This window comes from Alternaria ethzedia (assembly GCF_023757985.1).
Source record: "Alternaria ethzedia strain BMP 0044 chromosome Unknown scaffold_4, whole genome shotgun sequence".
NCBI classification, from domain to species: domain Eukaryota; kingdom Fungi; phylum Ascomycota; class Dothideomycetes; order Pleosporales; family Pleosporaceae; genus Alternaria; species Alternaria ethzedia.
The window spans coordinates 1,701,266-1,725,056 of record NW_026056197.1 but is presented as its reverse complement, the minus strand read 5'-3'; the positions used below and the strand labels follow the sequence as shown (position 1 = coordinate 1,725,056).

General features: G+C 51.6%; 7 protein-coding genes across 7 annotated transcripts; 2 read left to right on the top strand and 5 right to left on the bottom strand.

The window, feature by feature from the left end:
* Window positions 1-811: 811 nt before the first annotated feature.
* J4E87_002706 (uncharacterized protein) lies at window positions 812-3,251 on the top strand (the record flags this gene model as incomplete). The annotated part of the gene is made up of 2 exons (XM_049374341.1): window positions 812-1,024; window positions 1,398-3,251. 2 exons carry the CDS (start codon window positions 812-814, stop codon window positions 3,249-3,251), a joined length of 2,067 nt encoding a protein of 688 aa, XP_049236481.1.
* A 179-nt stretch (window positions 3,252-3,430) lies between these two features.
* J4E87_002705 (uncharacterized protein) lies at window positions 3,431-4,032 on the bottom strand (the record flags this gene model as incomplete). Its single annotated transcript, XM_049374340.1, has 2 exons — window positions 3,431-3,946; window positions 4,027-4,032. The coding sequence occupies 2 exons, from the start codon at window positions 4,030-4,032 to the stop codon at window positions 3,431-3,433; spliced, it is 522 nt and encodes a 173-aa protein (XP_049236480.1).
* A 1,559-nt stretch (window positions 4,033-5,591) lies between these two features.
* On the bottom strand, window positions 5,592-6,898 carry J4E87_002704 (uncharacterized protein; the record flags this gene model as incomplete). The annotated part of the gene is made up of 4 exons (XM_049374339.1): window positions 5,592-6,391; window positions 6,482-6,622; window positions 6,672-6,844; window positions 6,894-6,898. 4 exons carry the CDS (start codon window positions 6,896-6,898, stop codon window positions 5,592-5,594), a joined length of 1,119 nt encoding a protein of 372 aa, XP_049236479.1.
* A 1,678-nt stretch (window positions 6,899-8,576) lies between these two features.
* J4E87_002703 (uncharacterized protein) lies at window positions 8,577-11,697 on the top strand (the record flags this gene model as incomplete). The annotated part of the gene is made up of 6 exons (XM_049374338.1): window positions 8,577-8,636; window positions 9,211-9,930; window positions 9,982-10,540; window positions 10,677-10,852; window positions 10,913-11,160; window positions 11,217-11,697. 6 exons carry the CDS (start codon window positions 8,577-8,579, stop codon window positions 11,695-11,697), a joined length of 2,244 nt encoding a protein of 747 aa, XP_049236478.1.
* A 2,177-nt stretch (window positions 11,698-13,874) lies between these two features.
* J4E87_002702 (uncharacterized protein) lies at window positions 13,875-14,993 on the bottom strand (the record flags this gene model as incomplete). Its single annotated transcript, XM_049374337.1, has 1 exon — window positions 13,875-14,993. One exon carries the CDS (start codon window positions 14,991-14,993, stop codon window positions 13,875-13,877), a length of 1,119 nt encoding a protein of 372 aa, XP_049236477.1.
* Window positions 14,994-15,596: 603 nt separating this feature from the next.
* Window positions 15,597-22,241, bottom strand: J4E87_002701 (uncharacterized protein; the record flags this gene model as incomplete). The annotated part of the gene is made up of 1 exon (XM_049374336.1): window positions 15,597-22,241. One exon carries the CDS (start codon window positions 22,239-22,241, stop codon window positions 15,597-15,599), a length of 6,645 nt encoding a protein of 2,214 aa, XP_049236476.1.
* A 685-nt stretch (window positions 22,242-22,926) lies between these two features.
* On the bottom strand, window positions 22,927-23,679 carry TMA22 (Translation machinery-associated protein 22; the record flags this gene model as incomplete). The annotated part of the gene is made up of 3 exons (XM_049374335.1): window positions 22,927-23,342; window positions 23,423-23,510; window positions 23,653-23,679. 3 exons carry the CDS (start codon window positions 23,677-23,679, stop codon window positions 22,927-22,929), a joined length of 531 nt encoding a protein of 176 aa, XP_049236475.1.
* Between the last annotated feature and the right edge of the window lie 112 nt (window positions 23,680-23,791).

Here is a 23,791-nt window from a genome sequence, read left to right as displayed (position 1 = left end):
TCGCGCTTTGAGGGTTCCCGTTCTTTGTGCACTTTCCTTACGGGCTCTTCGTAGTCATGGTGGCTTGCTACCTACCCAAAAGCTGTGTCATTCCAATGTAACCTTGAACTCCACCAACAGACATGTCAGCAAAAAGCAGATTACACCGCATTCCAAAAGCAAGCATGCTCACTCACATTCGCCTCGCAAACGAGTACAACAGCGGGATCGGTGCCTTCTTTCTGGGGATCAATGAGATCACATTACCGCTGTTGCGATGAGGCTCTGCGGTCTCTAACGGGTCCCTCCACAAGACGCAGGTTCGTGACGATGCCAATTCTCCTCACCACCCAACACATGGATAATCTCGACGGCAACTAACCCATTACTTAATCGCACGCACTAGTCTCGCTTTCTGCACATGGAAAATTCAGCAGCCAAGGCAGCGCATTGTGACCACATCTGCATATTGCATACATAGCCGCCGACCAGTCCTGCTGCAGCTGCCGCACCAACGCAGAGTAGAAAGGCAGGTTTCTGCAAGCGATAGCTGGGCTGTCTGCGGGGAGTCAGGCGCACTCCGTGCTGCGTTTTGTATAGTCCTCGCGCACACACTTCCGCATCCTCGAGTGCTTTGCTGCTGCCTGAGGTGATCTTCACTTTTGGCGTCAGGCGCCAGGATGCGACGTCGAATGTCTTGGGCTGAGGATGCACGCTGACAGACGACCCCTCCACACCCGTCTTCTACCATTCAACGACTCGCGGATATCCAATACTTCATCGCATTTATTTTGCTTGTTCTTCAGCCGACTGGAACGACTTCGAGTACATCATGAAGAGTTGGAACGGGCTGGAGGATGCGACGGCGCCGGTCAAGCCTAGACGGACCCCGACGCGGTGGCGTGCACTGCTTTCTGCGACCTTCGTCACACTCGTGTGCCTCGCGGCAGTGGATACCATCTTCCCTGAATTGAAGAACTGGGATCTGTCCTCATTTCTAGACATTGAGCCTGCGTTGCATGATGCTGCCTTTGAGTGGTCCGAGGTATGTTGAGAGAGTGTTCCCTGAGCGTCGCACCGCACACGTGGTTCTGCAGCCACCCTGGCCCGCATCTTATCAGATCGAATGATAGCCTCGATCCAAGTCGCGCAGCAGGTGGTTACTCTACTTCCGGGAGATGTCTTGGGCGCATGCCGGAGCACCACAGACGACCTTCGTCATCAAAAGGCTCAATGAAAAATCTGATTGTGATTGGTGGCCTGACCAGATCCCATTCCGGCTCACCAGCATGTCGCTCTAGCCAAAGTCCCAGCACCGTATCAACATAAGCGAACAGCAGCTCCCTACAATCTAGTCTAACAAGCCTGCTTCAGCATCATAATATCGACTGGTGGATGCAAGACTGACCAAGCTCCAGATCACACCGAGTAAGCATCTAGAATTCCACAAATGCTTTGGCCAATTTGAATGCGCAAAACTGAGCCTGCCACTGGACTACTTCAACGGGACCTACCCTGATCATACTGTGAGCATCGCTATCGTCAAGCTACCCGCCAAAGTATCCGTAGATGATCCCCGGTATGGTGGCCCGGTCTTGTTCAACCCTGGCGGGCCCGGAGGATCAGGTACATCAGTTGCGCTCTTCTTAGCAGGAGGGCTACAACAGATCATAGACTCTAACGTTGAGACTTTCACCCCATCTACCGATGCAAGATACTTCGACATCATCGGCTTTGACCCTCGCGGCATCGGTTGGACAGAGCCAGTCGCTCGATGCATGCCAGATCAGTCTTCTTCATGGTCTTGGAGCCTGAGGGAAGAGACCGAGGGCCTTGTTGGAAGCTCGGATGCAGCTCTTGGTAGACTTTGGTCCATGCAACATGCTTTTGGCGCATCTTGCAAGCTTGCCGAAGAGAAACAAGAGGGACCGGATATCAAGCAGTACATGTCTACTGCGTTCGTTGCCAGAGACATGTTGGAGATCACCGAGAGGCATGCCGAATATGTGGCGAAAGAGGTCGCTCAAAAAGCTGCACAGAAGGCAGGCAAGCGCATTGGAAGCCACGGCTCCACGTACGTTCCTGGAGAGAGTAAGCTGCAGTACTTGGGCTTTTCTTACGGGACTTTCCTTGGGTCCACGTTTGCGTCCATGTTCCCGGACCGTGTTGGACGTATCATCCTCGATGGAGTCGTGAGTTCGTACGACTACACCCACTCGATGGGTAACGGAAGTCTTGTAGACGTCGAAAAGGCCATGACTTCTTTCTATACGTTCTGCTACAATGTGGGTCCCAATAGATGTCCTCTAGCCACCGCCAACTCAAGTGTTGTCGACATAGAGGAGCGCACACAAAACATTATCGCATCGCTATACCACAATCCGCTTCCCATCGTCTCGGCAGAAGGCCCAGAACTCCTCACTTGGTCCACCATCAAATTAATTCTCTTCAGCGCTACCTACCAGCCGCGCCTCACATTTGAGTTCGTAGCCGCCAGCCTATTCGCCATTGAACAAGGAGTTGGTAGGGAAATCAACGAGATCGCCGGAACCTTGCGCTACAACCACGTATTCTCCTGTCCTGTCGATGGCAGCGAACCACTCGAACAGCCAAGTTCCCCCGTTTCCACGACAGCCATCCTGTGCAGCGACGGAATTGATCAAACCCATCTCACTAAAGAAGAGTTCGCCGCATACTGGGATATCATGGACGAAGTTTCGCCAAACTTTGGTTCCTACTGGTCCATGCTACTGATGCAATGTGCCTCTTGGAAGATCAAAGCTAACTACAAGTTTGACGGTCCTTGGGGTGCAAACACATCGCATCCTATCCTCTTTGTCAGCAATACAGCAGACCCGGTTACACCTCTTCGCAGCGGACGCTATATGCATAGTCTATTCCCTGGAAGCAGCCTTATGATTGGCGATCACGCGGGACATTGTTCGATGTCGGCACCTGACCCGTGCATCTTGAGTCGCGTGAACACTTACTTTCAGACGGGTGAGCTGCCGTCGCCAGGGACGGTGTGTGTGCCGCCGCCTAGTGAGTACAGTCTCAACTCGACGGATCCGGATAGTCCTTTCTACGACCCTACTTTGGGGAGTGCGAATGTGGCTGCTATGCAGGATGATGAGGAGAGTTGGATTCGGCTGCGCGATGCTGGTGAGTCGTTACAGAGGCAGGCTGTTGCGAGTGGTATGTTTGATATGAACCTTCCGGGTGGTTCGAGAGCAAAGCGCGTTATGCAAAACATGTTGAAGGGTCGCTATTAGGCTGGGAGTAGGTATGGTTGTATGTAGATGCTTTTCATTTCTATCTCGAAGTCCCAAGTGACTCGTGTGGATATGGCTCATCCTTGGTCTAGCACACGGCAACCAAACTTCGGCGTCACACACATCAGTCTGTATCCAAAACGAAATTATCAAAGAAGAAGTTACCCTACTCTTCATGATTAACCCCCATTCCGATATTCCTTCTCCAGATACTCCACCCAGAGGTCTTGGTTTCCCACTTGTTTCCGGAATTCCTTCGTATACCAGTCATCAGCACCGGTCACTTGATACGGTGCCTCCGAAATAATCAGTGTTTCCAGTGCAGGAAATATCCGCAATGTACGCATGTTCCGTTCGATAGGCTCGCGGAGTCCCATGGCTGGATCTTCAGATTGAAAGGCATCCCAATCAATATCGATATGCCTTATCAACCTTAGCTGTAACGGCGTACACCGCTTCCGGAGTTTCGAGAGGTCGGATAGGTCGAACTCGCGATGTATGAAGCGTGCAACAGGGTAGATGTGTATTGCGAAGTAGGTATGTGCGGTTTCGGCGAAGATTTGCCGTGATGTACGGGACAAATCGAGGCGGTCCCAGTGGAAATATGAGTCGTGTTGCCACCTCTTTGCGCTGAGGTCTAGGGCTATATTGAATATCTTGTTGCGAATCTCAGCCGGTAGAAGCAAGAGAGGGGACTGCAGTTGGTTGCGCTGAGCACTGTTGGCGGTTAGCACTTCGAACTTAGCTGCGCACTACTTTTAGTGAGGTATGAAACTAACATTGCGAGACAATCGGCGCTGGGTACGAGAGTGGGTGGTCCTTTGCATTCGTCCATTTCGACAGACGTGCAGGCTGGCAGGGTGTGAGTTGGGAGATAGGGGTTTCAGATCAGTCGGAGTAACTTGAGAGCACAGATTGAAGAGGTGGTTGAGATCCACACAAGAGTCACGCCACTAGTGCATGGAATACCAGTCACGCATGATAAGTTAAACCATAGATTACTTTCTTTCGTCATATTATTCATTCTCCCGCGTCCACGTTATCAGCACTACTTTTGAGTCAGCCGTAGCAGAATCGAATTTGGTTCGCCTGTCCTTCGCGACCAGACTTCACGAACCCACACGCAGGAATCGACGTATTGGCACCACTTGTCGGCATCCATCCTAAAGCGCCACATACACCCTTCATCTTACTGGGTCTCGATGGCTATGCATCCGGGATCCATTGCGGAGTGCTCAAGTCTTCATGCATGGTGTACGTGAACTTTAACCGCGGATTCTCCATCCAACCCCTAAGCCGAATTTCGCACAAAAGTCGAGGTATGCTCTTTTCGGGTGCCCCATGAATATGTAACCGCCTCAGCCCGCTGTGCGCAAATGGACAGTATTTGCCTGATTTTAGGCCCACCGCATGATACCAGCTAAAAGCAAGGCCCCCCAGCATACGGAATTGAGACGGTGTGATCGGCAGTACGAGCCCTGACCTACGCGGCGGGAGTTTTACCACTGACAATGTAGCGTAGTGATATGGGAGGAGTCTCAGTTCGAAGTACGCGGCGGCGGTCTCAGCGAAGACCTCGCGCGAGGATCGAACAAAGAACATACGATCCCAAAAGTAGAGTTCTTCGTGATGCCACCGCCATATTTCCGTGGGGATGAGTTCGAGCGTGTAGGCGTATATCTTGTTACGAACCTCAGCTGGTAATCGCAGGAGAGGTGACTGGATTTTATTGCGTTGAGCGCTGTTGGCTGTTAGCGCCTGTGTTCGTAGATAATAAGGCTATGCGTGAGCAGAGTCCTGTTCAATGAGATTATACTTACATTGCGAGGCACTTTGCGTTAGGCACGAGATTAGGCGGGCCTTTGACGTTGGGTGTAGTGATGGGCGGTGCAACACCGTTGTTGAGATAGGCGTGATGATAACGGGCCAACGTTGGGTCGAAGGGTTGAAGATTCAGGAACGACATTCTTACTGTGGAAAGTGTTGAAGGTGCAAGGTGACGGAAGGGTCAGAGAAAAAGCTTAGGAGGTGAACGCGCTAGTAATTTATCAGCTAGTGATATCTTATGAGGTACTACACGCACCGCCAAAGCTTGCACCTCGCGAGTCCGCTCTTCTACAAATCACCACATCTCAATCTAAAAGTCACTGCAAGTGACATGTACTAGAACATGTAAGCTAGCATAAGGTAAGCCTGAGATGAGTACGCTTATATAGTAAAGACTTTCTACTTTCTCTGTAACTACACACGGTGACCAATCCATCTCTTGTATGCTTACGCTGCCTCTCCGAAGGAACTGATACTACCCAAATATATCAAAAGTCAATCGCGTAGCCCGACTTACAAGCCATCAATGAGAACCTCCAGCGTTTCTGCCTTTCCTCCGATCGATTTCACGTTCCAAGCATCGGTGAAACTACCTCTTCCGGGGAAAGTTACCATACATCTGAAGACCACGCTCCTGCATCTCTTCATCAACTTGAGTATCATTTTCATCAGCCTGTTGGTGTTCTCTCTGCGATCGGAGTTCTCGTAGGCCGAAAGACCATCAATGAAGCAGAAGACAACGGTATCTTTGGGAAGCTGCTTCGCGACGGCCTGGAAGACATCGAATGTCGCCTCTATGTCGCCAGCCTGCACGGCACAATGATCTTCAAAAGACAAGAACGACAGGTCTAGATTGAGGCTCTGGGATTTCTTTCGTCTTTTGACCTGAGTCAAGAGTTGAACCGTCAAACTTGCAATCAGTCCCGTCGCGTCAGCTCGTGGCTCACGCCATTGATCTGTGTGACGACTGCAGAAATAGTTGAGACAGAAGATCTCGTCCGACACACCCAGCAGGTCCGTGACTTTGGCACACACGTGCGAGAGCGGTGAAATGAACTGCGCGGCGTCGTTGTTACCATTTACTAGCAGCAGCTTCGACTCGTCCGCACTGGCCACGAAATCACCAAACTCGGATGATTGTAGCACCCATATTGCTCGATTGCGAAAGTCTTCGCTTTGAGTAAAGCCCAACGCTAGACAGTACTCTGTGTCGTCTTGAACGGTCTTGAGGTCGATATCAAGCGTTCTCAACAAGGTTTTGATGGTGATGCTATTACCGATCGTAGTGGACGGCCTCGGGGGAGAGGTTTCTCCTACAGTCAGCAGGGGAGGAGTATTGGTATTCGAAGCGACTATTGTAGGTAAGCAATGTGTCATTCCAAAATGCGCATGTAGATACTTACGGCCACCAGTCTTCACGTTGAAATCTGGATTCGCCTGCAAATGACGCATGAGATATGTGCAAACCTTCTGCGCGGTGATCTCTGTGCTAGAGTCGATGGCTAGCAGTAGTTGCTCTTTCGAGAGCTCATGGCGAGCCTTTTCTAGAAGACTGGTTAGTTTCTGCGTATCCTACAGTTGCGATGTACGTACCCCGAGAAGCGTGAAGATCGCTTTTCCGATCCATCTCGGCAATTCTTCGTTGCAGGCAAAGATTCGCCTCTTCTCTTAATTGCAGGGCTTTGTTCTTCATCTCCCCGATGGCGTCTGTCAGTTCCTGTTGATGCGCACTTCCCTTCATCATCGCAGAGGCACCTCTTCCTTGGCTTCATCAGTACATTGGTCTAACAGAAAGTCCTGTTCGAATATACGTACTCCATGAGCTTTTCGCAAAGAACTCAACTATGACTCGCAAGACCACGAGGATATCTTTGCAAAGCTCAGCAGTCTTCTTTACCAAAGTATCACTCGAGTGAGCTTTGTATATCTCAACGTATGCGCTCGCATGGGACAAGGTTTCTGGTATGGTGGCTAGGGCTTCGTAGATCGTCTGCTGGGTGCCGCTTATATTACGAGCCGCCTACGCTTGTCAACATGGTGTAAATATAGTGTGCAAGACGACGTACTTGGACTCCCAAGATGAAAGCACCGCTAATGGAAGACGTGTAGTCACCAGCCGGCAAGAGCGCCAGCCAATGTTCAAATATATCAGACTTTTCGCACATTCTTGCGAAGACGGTCTTCTTGTAAGAGTCGCTAGCAGTCTGTACTTCGGTAATGACTTGTTTCCAGGTATATGATCGCTGGTCTTCATGGGTTCTCTCCGTCACGCTATCTTTGCGTCGTGTTTTTTGCTGTAGAACGCTCATCGCTGCCAGCAACTTCTCTTTTTCGACGGCAGTGTCTTGCCAAAGTTCAACCCTGGACGTCTTTTAGTGCTTCGTCGAAACTTATCGAGACAGAGATGGCCTACAGTGCGTTCTGGTGTTGCTCGGCCTCTTCCAGTGACACGAAACAGTCCATCTCAGCTACATAGCGAGTGTTCTCAGCTAAACTGATGGAGTTCAGAATGAAGTCGGCAGAAGCATTGACGGGAGACATTGTTCGGGTTCTTCGACGCTGTAGCAGCTGTGTGCTGTCCTCCTGGTTGATTTTGGAGGCCATTTCGGAAACAAAAACGGTACAATCAGCCCGCTAGAGTTCTTCGCGACGCGGATGATTGTTGGCTATAGGATGAAAGTCAAAGCAAGAGAGTGCAGACTCCGTAAGACAAGCTCTCTGCTCTTCCTGATGGGGACCGTCGTTCAGTTGGCGACTGCAGGCAACTGTCGCAAGGCTGTGAATGATATGGTAAGGAACAGCCTTCTCTATTTCTTGCGCCTCACTATGAACTTGTGGCTACGTGATATGCTGTCAGACCGACTCTGTTGCCTGATATTTTTCTTCCAGAACTGCAAGGGTTTACTGGCATAGTACCAAGCCCGATGACTACTCACTCAAAGGCGAAGTCATGTTTATTCGCGTGAGGGGTGCATCTGGGCATCAGCGGAAGGAAGCTTCTGACCCCACCAACCACGGGTATCAGCTGCAAGACGGGACGGCCGAGCCAACTTTGGCATGTGGCTTGCAGCCAAGTTATGCAGTGAGATTCCTTACCGATGGCTGTGCTGATGTAGGATACCAGTTTTGTTACAAATTGCATTTCTTGCCGTCTTGGCGTGGTGCACGCGACGTGTCACAGCTGAGCCTCTATTCCAGCTGTCAGTGCTACCATACATCTTTAGGGTTTGCTGAGCCTTTCAATCTGACCGGATTCAGGTAGTCGTCCAGCGTAGTCCCCAAAAGACTCTCTCTTCCACGCAATTTGGCAACCGACGCGTGTATACTTTTGTCTCTGACGCATACTACCATCACCTTCTCATTGAGAACATACACGGCTTCATCACTCGGTGTGATCCTTGAACATACTCATCATGAGTACCGCAGATTCTTCGAACTCCTATCAAGGTTTCAATAACCGGATCTGGGAGCAGAACAAATCCATCGGAGTCAATTACAATGAGCAAATTAGTGGACACACTCAGAGCCCACCAAGCCCTGGTCATGTGGACGAACGCCGTATCACAATCAATGTGAGCCAGGATGGTGAACAGCCTCTTCATAGGAAGGCAAATGGTATCGAATACCACGAATCGATCTCGGAGTCCAGGAAAGAGGTCAGCATGCATCACGAAAGAACGCAAGATAGAAGATCTCTAGCGGGCACCGTTTACGGACCCCCCATTGGAGCGCCGCCTGGACACTACAAACGACCTGCACCATCTGGAATACCACGTCCGCAGATTACCCACGTAGGTAGCTCGGCGTTCAAGAAAGGAGGAATCAACTCCGTCATTGAGGTACTTTTGGAAGAACCACGGATCAGCATCAATTCGCGGTCCAGGAAGCGTTCTTCCGTTCACGCCGGACTCGGTCGCACTTCGCCTTCCAGGGCACTCACCATCCCGACGGTGCGACAGAACCCGAAGCGAATTCGCATTCGCTCTTCAAAACTCCTTAAGACGCTAGAGCACCTTGCAGAAAGTGTCGGATTTAGCTTTCTGACTAGCGGCACAACGTCTCTTGTAAGTCCACTAAATCTCGCAGTGTCATTATAAAGCAGTTCTTCTCTGATACTTATGTCGAATTCTAGGTGTTCCAGTACCCGTTCAAGTTGTTTATAACCCTGGAGCAACCAATAAGAAAGAAGCTTGCACAACTGTACGAGACTGTTCAAGAACACGATGAGGTCGGTACCCTGAGGCCGGATATAGAGGTTGATCGCCCCTTGAACAACGAGCCTGTCGATATCGAAGCCATACAGCAGCTGAAGCTACTTGAAGAGTTGTATGATACGGATCTCAAGCCGATGTTTGACATGCGGCGGGATATCGAAACGAAGAAGCTGGCTACCATTTCGTACACAGACCTATGGCATCTCTTCCGTTATGGACAGGAAGTTAGGGCCAGCGACAACGATACGCAGGTATACCGAGTGTTGAGGTGGACGGGAGGACGCGAACCTCTTGCGAAGCACGGCCTATTGGCGGAGCTCCAAGCTCGCGCCGCTCTCGATGCCCAGTCCGCACCCCGAAACGAGAACCGGGGTGAGACATTCATTGTGGAAACTGCCAGCTTTGAGTTTGATGGTTTCCACTACGGACCTGTTCAAAAGACGTTTGTAGTCCGGAAATACGACGGAGAGAAACCCATCACTAGTCTTCCCATCTTTCCGCTAGCTTTCGATCCGTCTCACGAACAGCTACGACAGCGGTTGATACATCGAGGCAACGTGTACCTTCAGCTTTCGCAAGCCGATCAAGCGTCGCACAAACACTACCACGGTCTCACGCTAGATGAGCCCCACGAGGAGGTAATCTTTTGGCCTTGCTTTCCCTCTTATCATATGTTGACGTATAACTAGGTCGACTCCCAGATCATCGTAGACACTAAGATGGCTATGCTTCGATACCATACTACACTCTCACCTGTAGGAGTGGGTAGCTTGGTAGGTCACAATCTTCGAGAAACGTACGAAGAAACAGTCAACCCTACCGTCACCGATGGCGTCTGCGCAGAAGACGGATGCTGCGACAACGAGCTTGTCCACAAAGACTATGGTTGGGACATGCAGCATGAGGAGCGATATATGGAAGACCATAGATTCGACCTCGAGCCTACGACCGACCCAGCCGATCTCGATGATGAGGACAAACTTCTACTGCCTCCTTTCGTGTACGGGTTCGTTCTGCGAAGTCGCAAGTGGGCCAAATTCAGCATCGACTGCATCCGAGATGTCGAATACACCAGCGGGTTCAGTGACTTGGTATTGCCCTCTGGTCATAAAGAGACTGTGCGGGCATTGGTTGCGAATCACGCACGACTACCTACCACAGGAGGAAATGGACCGCATAACCAGAAGTCCATCGATCTTGTTCGGGGTAAAGGGAAAGGCTTGGTTATTCTGCTGCATGGCGCGCCCGGTACGTGCTCCTGCAAATGGACGTTGGTGAGATAAGCTTACTGACTGAAGGGTAGGCGTAGGGAAAACCTCCACCGCGGAGTGCGTTGCCGACACTACGAAAAGACCGCTTTTCCCGATAACGTGCGGCGATATAGGTGACACTGCAGCTGAGGTAGAAACCAATCTCGAGAGTAGTTTCCAGCTTGCACACAAGTGGGGCTGTGTCCTCCTCTTAGATGAAGCCGACATCTTTCTCCAGAAGCGCGACAAGACGGACATCAAGCGCAACTCGATCGTGTCGGTGTTCTTGAGAGCACTTGAGTACTACAGTGTAAGTTGCTGTCAGGTACACTATTGTGAGGGGCTGCCGATCTAACATCTAAACTTCAAGGGCATCCTGTTCTTGACGACCAACCGTGTGGGCCTTTTTGATCCAGCCTTTCGTTCCCGCATTCATATCAGTCTCTACTACCCTGGGCTTCAAAAAGATGCTACGATTCGGATCTGGAAGATGCATCTGTCGCGCACTCAGGAGATAAAGGGCGATCAGTTCAAGATCAGATCAAAAGAAATCTTGAAGTTCGCCAAAGAGCATTACATGGAACTCAAGAAGGCTGGTTCAGGCAGTTGGAATGGAAGGTATATATCAGCGCAACGATGCTTTTTAGCACAGATGAGGCTGACAAATGCGACAGACAAATCCGCAATGCTTTCCAGACTGCGATCGCCCTCGCAGAATTCGAGACAACGGAGAAGAATGACGAACACGGGGTCGGTCACAAACCTCACCGAGTCGAGCTTTCTCAGGAACATTTTTCTACAGTTGCAAAAGCCTCTGCTGAGTTTGACACGTATCTCAAGAGCACACTTGGAGGCCAGACGGAGTCTGATATCGCCAGACTGGAACAGACACGAATGGATGAGTATTCTTCGTTGAGAAGCAGAACAGATGCGCACCTCCGGCCATCTAAAGCCAGGGGAAAGACTGGAAGAAAAGGGAAGAATGTGACTGATAGCGAGGATAGTGAGAGAGACTCAGAAGAGAGTGAACGAAGCGAAGACTCTGAGGACCCAGGAAAGGCGAGTGACTCACAAAGCGATACCGAGGAGGAGGAGGAGGAGCGGGTTATCGTGAAATCTTCCAAGGGAAAGAAGGATGGGAAAAGGCGCAAGTAGAGTTGTTGTTACTTCAGATTGGAGAGGTTCATTATTTACTTGTTTCATGGACCACGTTCAAAATCCGTCGTCAATGCCAGACTGCTTCTCGGTTGCTTGCCTTTCGTCGCTGATGTCCCAGAACCATGCATGAGATACCCGGTCGGAATCGTGATGTACATCTCTGGTGTTCCAGGGCTTCGGTGCCAAGATGTAATGCACGTTCTTGACCTCCTCGTCTCTCCAGATTGCGTCATGAACACCTCCCCATCGCAACGTTTTCAGAGCATTGTAAATGTATGGCAATGCAACCCATCGACCTCGAAAAAGATCGGAAAGCAACGACTGGTCAGCAAAAGCATAATCTGCTGTTTGAGGCTGTTGTAGGGCTTCCAGAATGAGATCGTACACAGCCTTGCTTGGATTGACTACCTGGAGGCCTCCGTTCATGTACTGAAGTCCAGTTGTGCAGGGTGAGCCGACCTTTTGCGCCACATCAGGCTTGTCATGCTGATGTGTAAACGCACAATTGGTGGGGATCCTGTTGTCATCTTAGTGACTCGTATCTCAACAAGGCTGAAGACATGGAAAGGCAAGGTAGCTAAGGATGTGGGGGCATACACATACCAATCTCGTGGGTAGTGTGGCTTCTTCAAAGGATTGCACACGCATGCATGTGATGCAGCAAAGACTTTATTGCCCTTTCCTTCCATTTCAGGCGGATCGAGATCGAGGGTCATCAACTCGTCCATGTTTCTCATGATGAGCATATCACTGTCAAGCTGTACAATTCTCTCGTACTCAGTAAGCCCGTAGGGCACCATCTTGGTCCAGCAGTCATAGAAACGTGGATCATTACTGTAGTCGTTGGAGGCTGTAGGCAACAGATAGGGAACGTGCCGCTTCCGGATACCTCGGCGATCAAGTGCCTCATGCGCCTGCAGTGGAAGCTCATCCGTGTACAGGACGATGAGGGGATAGACGGATTCGGAGCGTTTTAACGAATAATCGAGGGTCAGAAGTCCTGGCAGATAGGCTGTGTTGGTGAGGAGCGTCGTCCAGACTGTCCGTGATAAGCGGAACGCCGTGGAACGCACCGATGAAGGCGCGCGGCTCTGGAAGGTCACTCACCCTTTGTGGAGATTAAGGACTCAGCGCCAGCTGGGTTATCGCTACTGTCTGAAGATGCCATCCTGTCAACAACGAGACTGGGGCTTGGTGACGCCGGATTGTGTGTGGAGGCGAGAAGATTCCAGCGTTTACCGTGGTTATACAGTTGACAAGAGGGGTATGGTAGCCTAAAATCAGGGCGACCGACATGTTCTTCTTCAATCTCTTCCAATCAAAACATGTGGCGCTCGTGCATGGCCTCACCGGTGGGGGGTCATAGCAAACCCTACCATACTTGGCAGACCTGGAAAGGTAAATGCCCAGATGCCTTCCGTACGCACATAAGCGATTATGTCTACTTCTTCCGAGGGACTCTTCCTGTGTAGCGCGATGTCAGGCTTGATCGAACACGACAGCCTGCCCAAAAATATTGCGCACAATCTCAGAGCCTTAAGGAAATGAAATGACCACGCTGTTTCAAGGTGTCACTCTTCAAAATCTCATTTGGCCAGTAAATAAACGTCTACCAGAAGGCGTAACGGAACGGTTGTTGATGAAGAGTGAATCTTTCGCACGCTACCTAGGTATGAGAAGAATCTCCGTAAGCGTAGACGCGGGATCTTGCATTAGTCTACGCGACCACCCAACTACCCCACCCCACCTACACAGCAAAAGAAACAAGTCGCACACATGCATGCCCCATCACGCGGCATGATAGAGGTATCCGGCCGCGTTCAGCCCAACTCTATATTCGTCGATATATTCCCGAGGTCTGAACTTTGTGGAGGCTGTGCAAAGGAGCCGCAAGTTTACAGGTATCGCGTAGGGCCCCGCAACAAGTCCCTCCAAAGACGGCCCGATTTCAACGGTATGTCAGGGTGAAGGAAATTTGCGATGCATGTTCGTCTTTGCTAACGCTACTTGAGAAGATTGATAAGTTACATAAAAAGGTAGATAGTAATCGACGAAGCAAATATTTGACAGGCTCTTCTATGAAAAGCTGCGACTTATTATCGCCAGCACATCTGCAAAACGTCGTGCCGTCAACAAACTTCCAATACTTATTTTCAGTGATATAATGAAGATTCTTAGATCTGGACATGTAAAGGCAATGTGTAACTCGCCCTTCCAAGCGTACTGTTTGCGACCACAATCTTAATTTTCCCATGTGTCGCGCTGTACCACTCGATTTGCCCATCAGGAAGTTCTTTGCGGCTGTGGAATCGAGCATCTTTTCCACTGATGTCTTCCCAGCTCGACATTCCTTTGTGTCGAATGGAGGTTTTTGAAACCCCTTCTGCAGATGAGATGTCGAGGTGCCAATCGCATCCGACCGCCGCTTCATCGCCGTCTAGCACTTGGTGACCTGGGAAAGTCTTTCTCTCTAACCAGTCTTTTGCGATGTATCCCGACAATCTTCCCTCGTGGGAAACCAAGCGCTTTGCGACATTCTCAAGCTCCGTCTGAACCGCAGTGTATGCAATCTCAGCAAATAGCACTTCATCCTCCGACGTACTGTCGACTTGTGGTTCGGGAATAAGGAACTCAACTCTTCTCAAACCCGGGCCCAGTTTCGAAAGAGCGGTGATATCAACCTCCGAGCTCTTGAGGGTGTTGCGATAGCGGAGCCGATGGAACGAGTACGAATACGGCATGTTGACTCGCAGCTTGAGGACTCGTAGGTGAAGCATATCGATCGTAGAGAATCTCGTCAGGCTGCTCAGGTATGCCGTGTACGTACTGTGAGGATGAAAGATGATTGCCGCTTGAGCCAAATGTTTTTCGTCGCTCTTTTCCATCGTGATGACTGACAAGCCAGTAGTGAGCTGCAATGAACGGACTCTTGTGAGCGAGAGGATAGATGTCAGTCCTTTCGTCATGTGGGCTTTGTGAGCTTTGGACCAGATCCAGCACATAGACTCCTCGAAAAAGTACTGGGTACTCTCCCTCAGTATTTGCCGATTTGTTAGCAGCCACTTTGGTAGTTTGCGAGCTCGTTCATTGTACCCATGGCTTCTGGTGGATATGTTGAACTTGCAACCGGCATCGACGAAACTGTAGACTTCTTCGCTGAAGCAAAACCCGTAGATCTCGTAGCGTAGTTCGGCTGGTAGCTGCAGAAACTTCGAGGCGTTCGAACTGCTCTTGAGAATCAGAGTAAAGGGGTCTCTCGTAGCCACTTCGTCAAGGACAGTGATGGAAGTCATGCTCGTTTTGCCTGGAGAGTATAACAAGATCAGGGTAACAAGGCTTAGATTTGCGAGGTAACTGTGAGACGAGGATTTCAATGTAGCCTGCTGGGGCCAAGACGTACGACAGACCGGTCAGCCACAGACGGATGCAGCTGTGTCACGTGATGAGGGCTTCCGACTATGTAGCCGCCGCGAAAAACCAGCGAATTGTTACACGCTCCAATCATCGCACCTCGCACATCTTCACATGTAACTTGAAACTTGCATGGTGAATGAAGGATGCGAGCAGACACACGCAGTTTTCAGCGGAAAAAGAACGGCTGGACAAGTGGGTGGGCGATGCGTGGCAGATGCCAGTAGACTCGACTTCCGAACCTGTGTTGCATACCTATATATGACGAAGCATGTACCAAAGTTACAGGGATGATAGCAAACCCTCATTGTGGATGCGTGAACATGACAAGCCAAGCGTATGAACAAAAGCGTCGATTTAACAAGAGACTACTATACAGCCAATCCAACTTCGTAACGCCCAGTCACGCCACAACCCAATTTTGCGTGACAAATATGCACTCCAGATACGATTCCCATCAAATCCAACCATGCAAGTCAAAGCATCTACTCGTCATCCTCCTCCTCCTCACTATCCTCATCCATACCCTCCGCAGCCTCAACCTGGAAGCTAGGCGCCTGATCCACACCCAGATAGCTATCGCTAACCAGATAGCACGTCAACTCATGGCTACCCGGCTTCTCGAGCGTGAACTCAAGCACAGTCTCCAACTTCCTCAGAATAGGCACCTTCTTAATCGCAAGCAGCGTGTGTTCCTTCTGGTCTCCCACAACGAGCCACCAGCTCTCCGTCTTGTCGGCCGGGTAGAACGGTGCGTGGACTTCCATCTTGGGCTCCTCGTCTTCCTCGATGTTGCGCGTGATGCGCACCTTGAGTTGGGCGGGCGAGTTGGAAGCGATGGATTCGGGGTCGACGAGTTCGTGCTCGATTTCGATATTGGGGTAGAAGTTGTTTGTGAAGTTTGCAATGTCGGCGAGTTGGCGTTGGTCGACGTCGAGTGCGGAGATGAGCTTCTTGTAGTCTGGGTTCTCGTCTTCGTCCATGGCGTTGATGAAGTCGTCGACGTCGTTGATGCCGAATTTTTGGGCGGCCTTGATGGTGTCGGCGTCGAAGTGGGGAATTTGCTTGAGAGGAGAGTCCTTTTGCCACATTGCTTGCACGACCATCTGGGAGAGTTCCATGGCGGACATGGCGTTGAGATGAGCCTCGGATGAGAGAACGTCGACACTTGCGCTGAGGATGTTGAGCACCTTGCGCAAGACAACTTCCTGGTCCTTGGCCAGGTCGACGGGGAGCTGCATGCGTGAGAAATGAGCCTGCAGAAGAACGAAAGCCTTGAAATGCGGCGTCTCGAAGTTGGGCTCCTGCATCTTGAAGGGAACGCGGTCGTAGATGCGCTGGAGGATGTGGTCCTCGTGCCTCCGTATTTGAATGTCTTCGAATTCGGTGGCGGCTGTGATGATCTCCAGTACACCTTTGAGACTTGTCCTGCCGTTGAGCGACATCATCAAGGTCTGCATGGTGATGAAAGAGATGTTGTAGTACGCCGCGATCATGCACGGGTTCAGAGGTGTGATCGCATCCTCGTCTTCATCGTGCTCGATGAGGTTGGCATCGGTCAGCTCCTTCAGGGTCGACTCAACCATGTCGGACAAGTGCGCGCTAAGTCCCTCGTGCGACGTGTCGTGGAGGTTGTAGTAGCTGGGGTTGGCGAGTAAACGGCGGTAGAAGTATGTGTATGTTGACCAATCGACAGCTTCTTGTGTTGACTCAATCGTCTTCGCGCTGATCTCGGCAACAAAGGCGTCGTGAAGGTAGTCGGGAAGGTAGCTCTCAATTGGAAGAGCCTCGTTAAGGAACTTCTTGTAGTATTCTCGCTTCACCGCAGGCAGCATAAGCACACCCTTGGCTGACTTGTCCAGTCCTACTCTGCCGGCCTTGCCGAACATTTGCAGGATATCGCTAATGGGGTAGTCGACGTATCGATGTTCGCGGCCCTCGTAGAATTGAGTGCCTTGAACAATGACGAGATGAGCACCGCTATCAATCTCCCAGCAAGAGTCGCGCGATACGATGAGCACCTGGATCGCGCCAACCTTGAAGAGATGTTGAACAGCCTTCTTGTCGAAAGAGTTGAGGGCCTCGTGGAAGTATCCGATACCATGAGACAGCGACGAAGCCAGCGCTTGCTCGTTGATCTTCTCAAGGATAGGTTGAATCTCAGATACTTCAACGTTGAGGAAGCGATCCTCGTCTTCGTCAGCTATGCAAGCGTTGAGGAGGTCAGCAGCGGAGTTTCTGGCTTGCTTCCTGTTCGGGACGAAAACCATGGCCGGCTTGTCTGGAGACATTTGCGTGATGGCAGAGTAGGTCGGCCTCGCCATAGCCATCATCAAGGATGGGAAATGGGGGATCGTGAACGACTGAATCTTCAACTCAAGCGGTACTGCTCGGATAGCCGGGCTGAAGTTGTAGATGGTGTGTTTGGTTGCACCGATCCATTCGCCAATATCTCGTGCGTTTGACAACGACACGCTCAATCCAACGATGCGCAGCTTCGACTCTAGTTGCGTTGCCATTGCTTGCATACGGGAGACAACAATCTCGTAGACATGGCCGTTTGTGCCACCAAGCATGTGCAGCTCATCGGCGATCAATAGAGAGACGGACTGGACGTTCTTCCGGCGCTGCCATTGACGGGAGAGTGAGTCCCACTGCGAAGGAGTGGCAAGAATGAGATCACCCCTCTCAAGCAATCGCAGGTCTGCCGTTGTCTCGCCAGTGAGCTTGACGACGTCTTTTCCTCCACTGAGACCGGTCAACCGCTCATTCCAGTTCTTGTACTGGTTGTCGACGAGCTCTTGGAATGGTGCTAGGTAGACAATGCGGCCTTCATTGTTGATAGCCCAGTGTCGCAAAATGGCAAACTCAGCGCAAATGGTCTTGCCAATGCCTGCCGATGCGCCAATGAGAGCATTGTCATCTGTGGTATACAAGGTGTTGAAAGTCTGTGTCTGGACCTTGTTGAAGCGACCGATGTTCTCGTACAAGCCCATGTATTCCTTCCTCTTCAGGGCAGAAACAGGCAGAGGTTGCAGATCCAGAACGGGAGTGTGAGCAGGGAATTTGGCTGGCAGAATAAGCTTCTGGAACGAGACAGCGAGCTTGGTCTCAGATGCCATCCATCGGTCGGAGAGAACGGTGATGAAGTAGTTCGGTGGCATGGGCTCGTCGATGGGCACAGTCATCTCCAGCAGATGTTCGTTGGCGTCGCCATCGGAGTAGTCCCTTCGGAGGATGAAAGTATCGTGGAACAACACCTGCTCGCCATCACAGTCCTCGATCAAGATCCAGAATGCCTCTGAGGCTCCGTGCAGCTCTGTGTCCCAAACGAAGTCAGGTCGTATTGTCAGCTCCAGACGGAGTAGTGACCTTGTAACTGGCCTGGGGGTCGCTTCGATCTGAAGACGCGGGAACTTCTCTACCAGACCACAGACAAGTTTGCCAGCCTTGGGCATACCCAACAGCTCACCCATGCTTGGCGGGTCGAGGCCGAAGTAGCTCGACCAGCCAACGTCGATTCGCTCAGCCTTCTGCACTATGTCGCGGGGACACGTGGGGAACTGGCGAAGAGGTGTCATGGTCGGCCACATGCGCTTCTCGGCCATCTTGCACATGTCAAGAGCCAGCTTAGCGACTTGCGACCAACCCTTCTTGAGACAGATCTCAAAGATGGCGCGAAGAATACGTCCAGCGGATTGCGTAACGTAGACCAAGTCAGCCATCAGCGCCAATCCTTCCAGCTTAAGGCGGGAGATATAAGCTTGGAGCAAGACGTTGATCTTGGCTTGGGCTTCCTCGAAGCTCTCCTTGACTGGAATCGGGACCTTTCCTAGTAGCTTCGCAAGCTCAAGCTTCTCATCTTGACGGACCGGGATGTACTTGAACTCTTCACTGAGTGCGAAGACACGGAAGAGCTCGATAGCGCTGATACCGGGCTGGATGTGCATGTTGTATGTCGCCATGGAGTTGTGGGTGATGTAGTAGTGGGAGGCAATTCTTCCAAGCTCTGTGGGGTTGAGCATACCGGTCTTCCTATCGTACTTGATCAGACTGCATTTCTCCAATACATGTGCAGCGGCGTGAACAAGGTCCACACGTCTTTGCTCCAGCACAGTATCATTCTCGTACTCTGGTCCGACTCGGTAGAGAGCGGGTGAACGAAGCATTCGGACGAAGAGGTACGTGTAGCCGAGCCAGTCAACCGCTTCGTCCCTGTTGCGCACGTTACCCAGAACAATCTCAGCGTTGAGGTTATCTGCAAGCTTGCTGATGAGCTGCGACTCGATAGGCAACTGTTGGTTGAGCAAGGATAGGTAGTACTGGATCTCAGACTGTGTGGTGATGATGATACCCTCTCCGTAAGTATCGTATTGAGGTCGACCGGCACGACCCAACATCTGCAGGACATCCTGAGGGCTAAGTTCGACCCAGCTACCCTTTTCGGGGGAGTAAATCTGCGTTCCCTTGATAATGACGGTGTGCGCGGGCAAGTTGACACCCCAAGCCAGTGTTGCTGTGCACACAAGGACTTGGATAGAGCCATAGGAGAACAGATCCTCCACGGCAGTACGATCCGCTCGCGACATACCAGCGTGATGGATACCGAAACCATAAGGCAAGACGTCCTTGAGGTCAGCATTTTGAACCGACTCGGATTCTTCTCTCAAGATCTCCCGACTGGCAGCATCTGATTTAAGAATCTTGCCTATTGACTCCTCTTCGAGTGCCTTGTCACGAATGTACTTCGCAGTCTTGGCGGTTTCCTTTCGGGAGTGCACGAAGATAAGCATCTGATTGCGATGTTCGCCAACCTGTTCCAAAACCTTGGTATAGCAAACGTCGTTCATCGTCTTGAGTTGCTTGATGGCCTTCTTGTCTGTAACGCCGATGAACTCCTGCTTCAACGGACACGGTCGGAAAGTAGCGTCAAAGTGGAAGAGACCCTTGTCTGGGTCGATACGCAGGAAGCTCGCAACGTCGCGGTAGTTGGGAAGAGTGGCACTCAATCCGACAATCCGCACATGATCACCAGTCTGCTCGCTGCGTCGCAGAGTTCTGCTGACGATACTCTCGATGACCGGACCACGGTCGTCGTGAAGAAGATGAATCTCATCAATACAGATGAGGCGAACGAGGTTGATGTAGCTGGTATCAGTAGCCTTGCGGGTGATGACATCGTACTTCTCAGGGGTGGTGACGATGATCTGAGTTTCCGCGATTTGCTGCTTGGTGAGTTGGCGATCACCGGTAAGTTCAGAGACCTTGATGCCGTATGGCTCCAGACGCTTGCCGAAGTTACCGACTTGCTCAGCCACAAGAGCCTTGAGCGGGGCAATGTAGATAATCTTGAAGTTGTCAAGCGCAATCTCTCCAGTCGTGGGGTTTCGGTGCTTGCCGATCTCGCGAAGCATTGTCAACATGGCTACATTGGTCTTTCCAGAACCAGTGGGTGCGCAAATCAACATGTTGCCGTCGTCGTTGAACGCTGTCGGGAAGCACTTCGTTTGGATACGGTTGAGCGATTTCGAGTTACCGAAACCTGGACGCGCCCAATCTGGTAGCTCGGAGGTAGGCATGAGTGCTGGCTCGTTGGGGTCGCGCTTCGCTTTCGGCGCAGGGACGTGGATCTCCTCGTAGCCCTTGAATTGGCGGCGCGTGGATCCTTGAGGCAGCTTGACGCTTGCGTTCGTCATGAGATGGTTGCCCTGATCGAACACGATGTTGTCCAGATTTACCATTCGGCTCGATGGTTGTAGACCGCCCACGATACCCTCCGGTTTCGCGTCGGCCATTTCCACGTCGTTCGGCGCATCTGGAAGGTTGATGTCCTTGAGGTTGAACTTCATCTTATTAGTGCCAGCGTCAGCGCCATCTTCAGCCTTGACGCCAGTCTCTCTTGCGCGCAGCTCTTGCAGAATCCGTTGCTGACCGGCAGCCCTCATCTCCCGCTCGACAGCTGTTCGCTCATCGTTGTCTTCAGCAGCCCTTCGCCACCTCGTAACCCAGACGACCCTGTCGCGGTTGAGTACGAGTTTCGCAACCAGCTCGTGGTGTTCGTAGTCGAAGAGATCCATCAAGTCGTTCTCAATCTCACGGAGCTCCTTCTCTTCGCCATCTTCCGAGACTCCTGCGAGATACTTGAGCGCTTCCTGTGTCTTCTCCTGCTGGATATGCGCATCCTCGTATATTTGCCCAATCTGCCGTTGCAGCCAGTAGGCGTCGATCTCGTGTGCGGGTACAAGTTGGTCTGCGCCGTTTGTGCGGTCTGCGGTGGCCGTGTCGCCCTGTATTATCGTCTCTTCGGTATCGGCGAAACCTCCACCCTTCTGGTCTTCGTCTTCGCCAATCTGCTCTATAGGCGCCTCTGCTTCGTCTTCTTCGTCCGAGGAATCGGCATCTCGCACTTCGAACGTCTGAGGCCCGTCTTCATCCTCCTCTTCGTCGTCGAATACGACGGCTACACCTTGGTTGTCGCCCGTGTCAGCGCCATCGCCGTCTGCCATCTCTTCGTCACCTTCCTCGTCGTCTTGCGCGTCGTAGTCGGTGATCTTCTTGGACAGGTTCATCAGCTCGTTGAATTCCTTTCCGCCCATGGAAGTACCAAGAAGGTCGTCCACTTCCTTCTTCTTGTCGAAGTCCTTCATGGTGTCATCCTTGAGATATTCGAGGACCGCATCGGCCGCACTTCGCGTAGTCGCAGGATCGACATCGCCGAGAGATCTGCTCACGAGGGTTGTGATAAGGTCGAAAGTCTGACGCGTCGCAGGAGTCCGCGGCTTGTATGTGAGGCCTTCGATATTGAAGTCGGCTGTCGCAGTGGCTCCAAACGCGCTGGTGCCATCGTCCCGTTTCCGCTTGCGCTGCTCTCTCTCGAGAACATCGCCACCCTCGTTCAGATTTCCGCGCTCAACGCCAGGTCCCTTGAGCTTCTTTGCCGCCTGCGCATTTGCGCTGTCACGCGCTGTGCGTCCGCCCATGTCTCTGATGTTGATGCGACCTGCCAGCGACTCGGGGTCGCCAGTGTGCTCATCCTTCCCGCGGTGTGTAAAGCGTCTGTCGGCCTGCAAGACCAAATTTGACATGGCCGCATACTTGTACTGCCCGAGGTTCTTCTGGTCGTTCGACATGGTCGCGGTGGGTATCGTGGTTTTGCGCGGCTTGCGCTTTTGGGATCGCCTTCTCTAGTCGGCGGCGCGCAAATTAAGGACTGTGTGCGGCGAGTTATCGTGTCGCCGTGTCCTCGAAAATGAAGAAAAGGAAAAGGCCGTGCGATTGATATAAGTCGGGCTGTGGGCGCGCCCTAGGGTTGATTATATAGTGAGAGCGCTGGAGGCAACGACCCGAGAAAAATGATGGAGCTCTCGACAGGCAGCTAAGCACGCACGTGCCATGACCATTCATCATGACCCTTCCACATCCCATACGCGTAATCCGCAACTAGTATCCTTCGAATGCTAAATGAGTATCACAATTTGCTTCGAGGATGATTTAACTCGTTTTATTATCGCGATAGTACATTTGCAGATGTATGATACGTATCGAAGGTGTACAATGGACAACGCATGTTTTCTCATCCCGGATATTGCAGCACAAGAGACGCGTCGATAGCCCTATCATCTGGGCATATGCACTGCTATGTTGCAACGAAGGTATAGATGCAGATAAACACGAAGCTACGCCCTCTACAGTGGACTGGCCTCCAGCCATGAGTTCCTCATCTTCTATCTTGCGCCTACACGCGCCAGCAAACAACTCCTATGCTTATGCTGATATACACTTCATCTCCTGACACCGATCACCCCGTCAAACGATTCAACCCCCCTCAGCCTTCTTCTTCTTCTTATCCTCTATCAACTCGCAGTTATCCTCAGGCACCTCATCGTACTTGTCCACCAAGAACTCCAAGATATCCTCACTCAAATCACCCTGCACCGTAATCTCCTCGCCGCCACCGGGGATCTTGGTGACACTTGACCCCGTCGCGAACTTCTTGCCAAAGTCCTTGGCCACCTTCTTGATGTCGAGACCAAACGCTTCCAGACCCTGTACGGCGGTGACGTATTTCCGCTTGTTGCGCTCGATGCGCTTGATGAGGATCTTGGACGATGCGCGCGTCTCGGCTGCTCGTGCTTCGGCGGTTGCGGCTTTGGCGGCTTTCTTCTGGGCGTCCTTTTCGGCGCGTTTTTGGGCGTCGACGGAGAGGGAGGCCATGTTTTGCTGTAGCGCTTCTAGAGGGGGCTTAGCAGATGTGTTTTGACCCATACGTATTGCGCCCCATAGGCTTCCCAATATGGCTGACTCTACGTACCTGCTGAGTACAGCTTCGCGTGCAGATCTGGATGCGCCTCTTCTAGCCATTCCTCACACTTCTTCGTTGTGCCGCCAAACTCGCAGTACTATGGGTTGGTCTTGTCAGTCGCGATTTCCCTTACAACGCGTCTCGGTGTCATACCTACTTCAGGTGGTAGACTGCATACTGCTTCTTGTTAGCCCTAGTCGCAATGGAGTGTGGGAATGCTTGCCTCCGCAGTAGACGACGGGCTTCGGTAACGCGTCGGCTGACATGTTGTGCAGTGTGATATACTCCAGACTCTCAGGTGCTTTGAGGTGTCAAAGAGTGGTGCGTTGAGTGGTGGGACTGGGTGTCGACGCGATGCTTGGGAAGAGAGAGCTTGGT